At 38.8% G+C, this 11098-nt stretch overlaps 1 protein-coding gene across 2 annotated transcripts in view; it reads right to left on the reverse strand.

The window, feature by feature from the left end:
- Nucleotides 1–10653, reverse strand: part of slc4a5a (solute carrier family 4 member 5a) — a 47152-nt gene extending 36499 nt beyond the window's left edge. For both annotated transcript variants that reach the window (XM_031296559.2, XM_031296558.2), the window contains exons 1-3: nucleotides 10471–10653; nucleotides 4258–4316; nucleotides 3112–3315 (exon numbers count right to left, since the gene is read on the reverse strand). In XM_031296559.2, the coding sequence (XP_031152419.1) occupies nucleotides 3112–3315; nucleotides 4258–4315 (262 nt within the window). In that variant the 5' untranslated portion in view covers nucleotide 4316; nucleotides 10471–10653. The remainder of the gene's footprint in view (nucleotides 1–3111; nucleotides 3316–4257; nucleotides 4317–10470) is intronic.
- Nucleotides 10654–11098: the final 445 nt, after the last annotated feature.

The raw sequence follows: 11098 nt of genomic DNA on the forward strand, positions 1-11098 counted from the left end.
ATTGCAGCACACTGTAAGCACAGTATGTCAGCCATAGACCAGATAGGTCCTAAGGGGACACTCCAGCAGTGTAGTTTTGCAGCTCTATAACGTCGGGTGACATGTAAGCAGATTTTTTTTTTTTAAAAATGGTCAAAATCAATAAAGCAGAGGCTGTGATATCCTGACTTTTAGTTCTTACGGTTCATGCCCCAAAAACATTCAACCCTACATGTCAACCATGTCTTCAAACTGCACATGCCACAGGTTTTATGCTAAATGTGTAGCCTAAAGCCAAAGCTGAGGTGACCCTGATGACATCAGAATGACATCATCAGGGTTATTTTTCTCAGATTTGTCAGCCCATATAGAATAATGAGCAGTGATGAATATTGTTATTAGCCCCTATGTGATGGAATAGTGTATTAATGGTTTGTTTTTGTATATATCTGATATTGGTTGGTGTGTTCAAATAATTGGTAAATAATATGTGTTTATGATCTAATCATCACATCAAAAAATTTGTAATTTGATTAGATTTAGGTTGGCATGATATGCTGATTGCATCCTTTATATGAGCAGGACAGGAGAGAGGAGAAGAGAACAGAGGAGATGAGGAGTGTGACAGACAGATGAGTAGGATTGGGATCCATTATTATATTAAAGGGGTGATAGAATGATTATATAGGGTATTTCACACTGTTCCTTAAGGTCTCCTTATAGGGTATGTAACATTGGTTGGGCTGAAAATTGCCCGAATGCTATTTTATTAGGCCCTTAACTACCCTGTGAATATGGTTCTATTTGTAACAAGAGCTTTTCTTCCAAATATGATATGCTCATGAATATTTAGATGAGCTGCGCGCTGATTGGTTTGAGCGAACCCCATAGAAACACATTGGCAACGAGACAGCAGGTCTCATATTTCAGACATTGCAAAGTTATACGTTGTTCGTCGGGCTATTTCGTTATTAAATTCACTTCTGAGACTTTTTTATGCGAGAAATCAACTATATAAAGCTCAAATATGGGCCGTTTTACAAAAAATTGATGGCTAATCAAGGCCCTGGAGCTCCATCAGGGCCTCGCATTTTGTAGTCCAGTAACCCAGAACCGGTGACTTTGTGCGGGTATGGAGCTGGCTTCCCTTCCTGACGGAGATCCAGCTAGCTCACAGCGAGTCTATGAAGTAGGACACGCCGGGCGGCGAGGCAGCACCAGCCGCTGTCACATAGCCTGCTGAGCTCCTGCTGAACTCCGACACACAGTCGGACAAAACGGCCCATATTTGACCTCTACATAGTTGATTTCTCACATAAAAAAGTCTCAGAAGTGAATTTAGTAATTAAATAGACCTCTGGAGATCTGCATGACCTAGCTAGATGCCGTTTTCAGTGGCAGTTTCAAAATGTGAGATTTGCAGAGGATAGGGGTATCAATGGGATTTTGAGCTTCTATGTATGTCCTATTTACCCACCGAACTGTCGTTATTCAACTATGACAAGGTAAAATCGGTTTTGCATTCTATCACCCCTTTAAAAATTCTGATTCCAATTTCGATTCTTTCTTTTGATTCCAGTTCTTATCAATTTTCAATTCCGATTATTTGAGAAGTGGAGTTGAAACGGGTCACATGCTTATTACTAGGGTTGGGTACCGACACCCGGTGCTAATACGGCACCGGTGCCTTAACGACCGATATCTACCGGACTGAATAGTAGTAATAGGATTTCGGTGCCTCATTTCGGTGTCACTGATACGCCTGCGCTGCCCTCTGATGCTCCTAAACGGACGTTAGAGGGAACAGAAGCATTGCTGCATGTGATGCTAGTTAACACTACACTTGGCAGGAGGTAACGTTAGCCTACCGTTAGCTAGTAGCTGGATTAAACACGGTTAAAATGCTGACAGTTAACGTTAAATCGTGTGACTGTATTTCACTGTAGAGGATTCCAACACCGAGACGCAACAGTCATAGACAGTTAAAGAAACAGTCCGCAGCTGCCGTTGTCAGAAAAACAACACAGACGGTGCGTTCACTTGAAACTCGCCTCGTGGTGCATTCAAAGTTATTGTAAAATACCCTTTTTCCATCATCCATAGTGGTTGTTTTGTCGTTTTCCAGTACTTTACTGATGAAATAAGTTATTGTTATTACATTTTTAATAAATCATTTAATTTTGACCATATGGCCTTAGCAATAAACAAGCCGTTTTTAAATGTCGCCGACTGTCGTTTTGTGCTGCTTTTTTCTTTTTTAAATATATACATATTTTTTTTAAAATCTTTTTAAAAGTATCAGTTCAGGCACCGTTTAGGCACCGGCACCGTTTTAAAAGTATCGTTTTAGCACCGGTATCGGAAAAAACCCAAACGATACCCAACCCTACTTATTACACAGATAAGAGGAACATTTTATTTTGATTCAACGATGATTTACAGTTTTACCGGGCTTTTTCAACGTAAAAAAGCCACACAACAACAACAGGCGCCTCACAGTACAGTGGCCACTACGGAAACCAAAACTTGTTGAACATGTTACATTTGGAACCGATGATCGGATTCGAAACCAAATTTTCTAAACGATTCCAATAAAAAAACAATTCCATTGGAATCATAATTTTTTTAAACGATTCCAAGTTGGAACCGGTTCTCGATGCCAAATCCTACAGATGAGACACCAAAAGAGCTACTGGAGAGGTGAAGTTTATCACAGTTCAAATGTGTTCACAGTTCAAAAGGAGCCCTTGTCACACAATAGAAGCAGAAGCTATGAGACCAGGGTTGGTTAATTTTCAAAATTCAACAAAGCATTGGCAACATACAATCATATGTCTACTTTATATACGGCATGGCTCTTTTTCTTCTGCTGCTTAAAATTTAAATAATACCAAAGTTGAATGCAATCTCAGATTGCACTGATTTTGTTTATTTTAAATTAATGTTGTAAAAGCCAGCCTACTATAGCTGACTGGAACTTTTTAGTAAAACACAGTGTCTCACATCTTATATTCATTTAACTCTGAAATAACTTGAAAATGGTGCAATAAAATCCAAATTCTGATGTCTGGGCTGGGCGAAGACCCCAATGTTTCAAGATCGTAACTAAGCCTGTGCTGTCTCCTGACTTACCTGTGTGGTTGATGTCTTGGAGACTCTGCTCGTTTGAATCAAGTCCTTCCTCTATATCTCGGTAGCGGTTGTGCCCTTGGTGTCTGTTCTGGCTATAGCGTCTGTCCCTGTCCATGTTAGCAGCCTCCCGACTGGAGCGCCTTCGCCTGCGTTTGCGACGATATCCTCGAGGCACTGGGACACCAATGTAGATGGACTGATGGTCTGGGGACAAATATGGACGGTTCCTGGATGGTTACATGAATATGCACTACACGGTTGCATTCGGTTCAATGCAAAACTGTGCCAATATTGGTTCCTGTAGGATACCAAGTTACAAGAACAATCAAGAGAAAGACATTTTTTTCCAAAACAAGTGTCTTCAATGAATGTTTGATGAAAGGCCCCAAAATAGTTGACTGGCTGAAAAGATTGTTTAAAGTGCTCATATTATGCTTTTTGGCTTTTTCCCTTTGCTTTATTGTGTTATATATACCCAAAGTCCACCCCAAAGGGACTTTATAAACCATCTCCAACAGAAAACTGCTGATATATGTAATATGAGCACTTTAAAGAGATCTTTCATTCATTTATCATATTCAGATGAGTGTTTTTATGAATGTTCTACCACTTAAACAAATTCTGAATAAATTAGGTTTGAAACCATGTCTGCTTATTAACAGCAGTGTTCCATTTTGGCATTCACACATAAAAAGCAAATCAAGCCTATTCAGAATCACTCAGTACTTTATCTTTGCTGTGACAGCGTTGGGCTCATATTATCCCTGTTTTCAACAAAAACGTGGATGATGTGAGTTTGATCATCTGTTGGCAATTAAGGAGGCACTTTAAAACTAATTGCACACTAAACTCAATGTGGAATAACTAAACAACAGGAGATGCAAACCAATATTGGATGTTTAGAAAAAGAACAGAACCTGCTGCTCAGTGGGAAGACAGAACACACACAAACTCACTCAAATATGCAACTTCTCAATCCCCAAAATACCGATTCATACAAAAGCATACAAACAATCTTGAGTCAATCATCATTCCTCCTTTGCAGTCTATTAACAGCATTCACCCACACAAACTCTCAGAACAAAATAGAAATGGATCTTCCATAAATATGAACCACACACATACAGTACGTGCACACACACTCACCCTCCTCTTCCTCATAGCGAAGATGAGAGACGCCCATCCCTCGGTCTCCATGGTCCATCCTGGTATGGAGGAAGAGAGACAATTTTTGGCCATGTTTTCAAACGGTCAAAGTGAAAACAGTTTTTGAAGAGAAAGCAGTCATGTAGTCATGAATGATGTGGTGCTTCCTGTTTTATGGTGATTGATTGTATTAGTCTGTTTAGGGTTGTAACGATCAACTCACGATACGAATCACAATTTAAGATGGCGATTTTTTAACAGAATAAGCTGCAGACTTAATAACTGTAAAATAGTCCTTTATTTACATAAACTGTGCATAACAACTTATGTGTCCTCTTTGTGTCAGATTTTTAATACAAATCCTATGTCAAAAAAAAGAATAAGAAATAGAAATGGAAGAAAAGAAATGAACTAACAAGACATAGTTACGTCTGAAGTAACTGAAATCAAAAGTAGATTACGGCCTAGGCTGTTTGACAATTGCGTCACGATTCATTCATTGTCATTGCTTTATTTTCGCCTCCAGCAGCAGCTCTTGTTCACTGACCTAAATGTTGGGTTACAGTGCAGATCAATGGGAAAATAATTAAAAGGAAACCGTGGTCAATGGAAATGTACATAATTAAAACAAATGTGAGGATAACTTATCCTAGCGGCACCATTTCATACATTGAACGCCACCAGTAAAGTTTAAGACCACCCTGTTACTGCTGGTGACAGGTTAGAAGAGAGTATTGTGTACAGTACTGTAATTGAAGCTAGATTCATTTGGAATATGAATTTGCCTATATGTCTATGAGATGTTAAACTTGCTCTAGTTATTACAAGACAGGCAGTGAAGTGAACCAGTCTTTATGTCTGTGAATGAAGTTATTGCAACATATACTACTACTACTACTACTACTACTACTACTAATAATAATAATAATAATAATAATAATAATCTTATTTTATAGGGCATTTTTCAAAATCCACGTTACAAAGTGCTTTACAAAACAGCAAAATAAAACAGACAAAAAATCGCCAGGTTTTAAAGAAAACAAATAAAAAACTATTTGGTGTACATGTACAGTGCAGTGGGCAATATATGGATATTATATCGATATTGTAATGTGAGACTAGATATTGTCTTAGATTTTGGATATTGTAAAATGGCAGTGACGTATATTCTGATTTTTTTAGACTGTTCCAGCTGTTCTATTATTTGCCTTGACCCACTTGTCATTATGTCCACATTATTGATGATTATTTATCAAAAATCTCATTGTGATAGTATTTTGTGAAAGCACCACCAGTCAACCCTACAATATCGTCGCAATATAGATATTGAGGTAATAGTTCAAACATATTGTGATATTTAAATTTTCTCCATATCGCCCTGCCCTACAGTGTAGGGAGGAATAGAAAAAAACAGTTTTAAAAGAAATATAAGACAATTCAAAGAAGGTTCAAGCTCAAATTAAATCAGGAAAGGCTCTTTGATTAAAGTGTAAGTAACTAAACCTAAAGTTTTAAGAAGGGACTTAAAGGAGATCACTGACTCAGGGCTCTGATAGAAATTGCTCTGTTCCCTTTAGTTTTCAGACAGAGATATAGCAGATACAGTTTTGAAAGCTTTGTGGTGTGCCACTCAAAACTCCGGAACTTAATACCTTAGCCAGGGTCACCCCGAGGTCACAGGCCACTTTGTTGATATAAATACTCGACCTGCGCAAGCGCGATAGGGAATATATTCAGTGTTAAGCACTGCCTCTGGCGGTCATCCAGGATTCATAGAACTGTAGTTACATTCGTAACTTTCGTTTTAAGCCAATAACTTATTCAATCAACATACTGTAACTACAGACCTTGTGTACAGACAGCTGAGTTTTTGTCTTGTCACAGCAGGAAAATCACAGTTGTAAGTAATGTCAGTAAGCCACCCAGTACCAGGACCCTGAAACTGTCTGGGCAGCATATCAATCATTCTAAAGTGTTCCTGCTTTCTTTTTAAGTTATTATACTTGTTTGGTGTAGAATTCAGTCATTATTACACCTGTGCTTTTCTTGCTATTACATATTAAAATGTCTGTTGTGAAAAGGTCTACTACATTGCATCCATGTAGCTGAGCCACTACTTGGCAAACCAACGGGCTAAAACAGTTTATTCATTATGAGATTATTGTTTCCATTAGTATACTGAGTTACTGGTTACATATGGGCAAACTTAAAGCTTCACCTCTATGGAGCTTTTACGCCTCTTTTAAGCATGTTTTGGTTTTACGGCGAGCAACTTTACTGATTTGGTTCAGTCTCATTTCAACCTTTTTCAGGTTCAGCAGGCAGCTGTTATAAAAACAAAAGGTCTATTAAATAGACTGAACAGTACCTGCTAAGCACCAAACAGCAGATATACAAAGTTAGAAACTAGCTGGTTAATATAGTGGAGCATTTAGCAGCTAAAGAGATATTTTGGCATGAGTTGGAGACCTAGAAAACAGAGCGGAAAGAAGAGTGAATTTTGAAGTTATCATTTCTCAGGCGGCCAGAAAAACCACATGTTGCACTGCTTCTCAGAGGACAAAAAATCTATGAATGCAGGTTTAAATGAAAGGAATGATTAGAAAATGAATTACCAACAACAACAGCAGTAACAGCTACAACAGTAAAGCTTTTAAGCAAGCTATAAAGATGCTTGGTTCCTTTTACAGAAATCTATATCAAGTTTTAATAGAGCACTGTAGTGTAAAGCAAAGTGAAGTGGTCGTTCTTGGTCTGTTACTAAACTAGAAGGTACCCCGAGCGCACAAACATCTGCAGGTATAGAACAATTATTCAATTCACTTTTGTACAGACATCTGTCCTATCACCTACAATTAAGGTAAATTGAACCCCTAGAAACAGAAGAAATGGATTTTGGATTCAAGACTAATCTTAATTAGTTTATGGTTAAAAAAGTGTTAGAAGTAACACCACGAAACAAAATAAATTTGATTGTGTATTTGTTTTTACTGCTGTTTCTTCGGTTTTGAAATCGCAAGGCAATTCATTTGCACTGAATGATGAAGATACTGTTTCATTATTTGGAGTTGCTGTGGGGTTTTTAGATTTCTGCATCACTACAGAGTGTGCCGTGTTATTTCCAAGCATTCCTGGTTACTACATCATATAAGCGAAAGCAGTGTTTCTTTTCACTTGACTCTCTGTGGATAATATCTCATTTTGGACTGACACTCTTAAAATACAATCCACCCTGCTGGGATGAGAGGTGTAAAGTGGCTGGTGGAGGATGGCTTTAGCCCAGCAGAGCCCGGTTCAGCTGCTGCTGTGAATGTTTGTAGTGCTGGCTTCCTGCCTCTGTAATTAGTGCTGTCACATCAGTGTCCTTCACACCCAGTGGGCAGCTGGAGTGAGAGCTACAGGCAGGCCCCCTCACGGCTCGATCGATTGGGCTCGCAAAGCCTCTAAACCCCCACACCACTTGATAGAGATATGTGCACACATTAACACACACACTCATCCATAAACATGCACATTTGCACGTGGAATAATGTCATTATGTGCTCTGCCAGTATGCATGCAGATGTACACAAGTCTTTGGCAAACACCAACAGGCAAAAATGTGCATATTGTACACTGGAAGAAAAACAGCCTGTTCTGTCTAGTGAGTTAGTCTTTAACATTGAAAACATCTGCAAATGTGGTGAGATAGTTACCTTGTTCGACGAATAAATCAACCTGTTGACGTTTTTTTAATGAAGTTGCATTTTGGTCATACTGGTAAAAATGTCAGCCTCATTTGAAGAAAATCAAGGAAAGGTGAAACTTCATAGGACACTATGGGGTGTTTCTCAATCTCAAGAATGCAAAGAACGGACTTGTGTTCTTGGGGAGAACGTTCTTGCTGGTTGTTCTTGGAAGAATGAACCCGCAAGTTCACAAGCACAGAAAAGGCTGTTAACAGTTTGAGACGATGCGTTCTTCCTGTTATTGCTCAACACCCCCAGCACAGAGGCTACCTGCAGGGCTCCAAAATAACAGCTAGAAATAAAAACCACAACAATATAACCACTTTGTATTAAAACAATCTCCGGACAAGAAAACCTCATAATGCTACCACTATTGCAATATTATTGAAAAATAAAACTTATTGAGCTTTAATTTTATTGTTTATGGTTTAGCTCAAACACCCCTTACTTATTCAAAAGAGTGGAACGCGATCCCTACTATCATTAGTGTATAAGTTGAAGTCAGTTTAAATTAAAAAAATAAGTAGGCATATGCACTGGTGTGTCCTATGTGTTCCTATTATGTGGAATTATCATTTCTATATTATTGTAGTGAACTGTATATGCCCAGGGACAGATGGAAATTAGCAATTAAAATTATAAAGGGTAGTGTCTCCCCTTTAGTCTACATAGTCATGTCATAGCATGTTACCACTTTATGTACAACTGTTCATATACACCAACAAAAATATGAACTAAATCTAATGTATAGCCTATGGCATAATTTAAACAAGTCTCCCGAAAAGAAACGGGTATATCTCTCTCCCCTGCCTCTGCCTGCTGCGCTCTGTGTGACTGTGAAGCTGCGGGGTGTGTGTGTGTGTGTGTGTGTGTGTGTGTGTGTGTGTGTGTGTGCTTGCGGAGTTTAACTCCGAAAAGACAGTTAACCACAGGTTCCCGTTAATCTTATGATGGACATGTGTTGTGATATTTAAACAAACGATCAGTCAACAGCGAAATAAAATCCTGTCCGAGCGACGAGCTAGCGGCCCCGGCAGGCGCAAGCTGGTGGCTGCGTCACTTTAAGGAGCCTCTCAACTCCGAAAACTTTGGAGCAAATTGTCAATTCGGCAAAGATTTTCGCAAGACTGCCTATATTTGAAATCTAAACCGTTCATTTCTCACCTAAAACGTTCTCAGAAGTGAATTTAGTGATGAATAAGATGGCGAAAATTTTTTAAATTGTCCCATTTTTGGTCTGTCTGTACCGGAAACTCGACCATCATTGAATGCCGAAATGAATGTTGGGATACGGGCGATGCCAAGTTCATACAAGTTACCAACCAATGCATCCTCGGTAAAATGGGCGTGTCAAGAACATTTCCGGGAATCTTAACTGTTCTTGGTGAAATGCGAACTTGTGTATTGGGACAGTACTTTGGCAACACGAGATGACGTTTCACAGGGACACAAGAACACAAGTCAATAGAAGAACACAAATTGAGAAACACCTTATGTCACTGCAATTACAATTATTTGATTACTTTTAAGGAAATAAAGCTAGTAAAGGCAATGTGATTTAACCCTAAACATCAATAATTTCCATTCAATTTGCAAAATTCCATCAACATTTATGCACTCTAAACAAGCATCGACGTATGTGAACTCCTCAAACAAGTTCACACACTTATAACTACATACAGTACTCTATATAGAGACGCACACACACACACACACACACACACACTAGGCCTTGTGCAGCTAGTTAAAAGTGCTATCTCTGTCTTATATATATGCTGTGTGTGTGTGTGTGTGTGTGTGTGTGTGTGTGTGTGTGTGTGTGTGTGTGTGTGTGAGAGAGAGCGTACGGTTATTAGGATAGGTGGTGCTCATTATTGCTTCACTAAGAAATTACTGTACATCTCATAAACTTCTCAGGAAGATTTCAAAAGCCTGTATAATACACTTCACTTCATATGAAACTGTTAACTGCTGGGTTTTGCAGTAGAAGAAAAAAAAAGTTTTTTAATCAGGGAAACCAAACCCTCAAACCCTGACCAAATCCAGTTACTGCCTCACACTTTACCCACAAATACTAAACTATCACACCCAACTCCATAGTACTGTTACTGAAAATATTAGACATTTACAGATGAGGATTGACACTTTCAACTTGACACATAGAGGTGTTAGTTTTAGTTAAAAGATATCGTATTGGCTGTTGTAGACCTTTGTACATCATTGGAATATGAGTCTTTTGTTGATATTTGAGCCGACAATTCTCCAAAGTGTCCCTCACATCACTGACTGTGTTACTTTATTATTTTCATTTGCTAGGCCTGGAGCTAAAGAAGAAAAACCAGAGGAACTAAATTCCAGGCTGAGAAAATGAAATGGCACTGTTCAGACTGAGAACTCAGAAAGACAGAGAAAGAAATCAATGGTGCAGAGAGAGGAAAGCAAGAACCATCATGATACAATAAGACAAAAGGATAAGACAACCTACCTGGATTAGTTGTCAGCTGGAATGAGTGAAAGCAGAAAAAGCCTTTGCTGCTCGTAGGGTCGCATCAATTAAAACATGCCAGTGGAGCTCCAACAAACTATTGAATGGTACAAACTCAGCAAAGAGGAAAGCTCCTTTCTATTTTTCTCTGTCCGTCCGTCTGTCTGAATGGCTTTGCTCTGTCTGTCTGTCTCTCTCTCTCTCTCTCTCATCACTGGTTCAATAATGGGCAAACTAGGACTCAGCAGAGAGCTCCAGGCAGGAAGTTGTTTCAGACTATGGTTGACACCAACCACCGATAGAAAATCTGTCAATATACTGTACCAGCCGGTCAATATATAGCTTTGTGGAAAAAGTGATAAAGGATAGGAAGTTACAGGATGCTGCTTATGAAAACACATGATGACATTCCTGGATATGAACTGTTGGTATTTACCAGGTATGAAAATACCTACGGTATAAAAAAGTACATAAAAAGCTTTTAGTCTGCCATGTTTGTTATGTAACTATTTACCCTTACCCTGTCACTCCCTTTATTTCTATGCGTATCATATAGTCACTACATCTCTTAGTCAGGCCTGCCATTTTTTGTTTTTTTCAGGGTTATTTAGAAATGCAATCATTGGGC

Source organism: Sander lucioperca, chromosome 2 (assembly GCF_008315115.2).
Source record: "Sander lucioperca isolate FBNREF2018 chromosome 2, SLUC_FBN_1.2, whole genome shotgun sequence".
NCBI lineage: Eukaryota > Metazoa > Chordata > Actinopteri > Perciformes > Percidae > Sander > Sander lucioperca.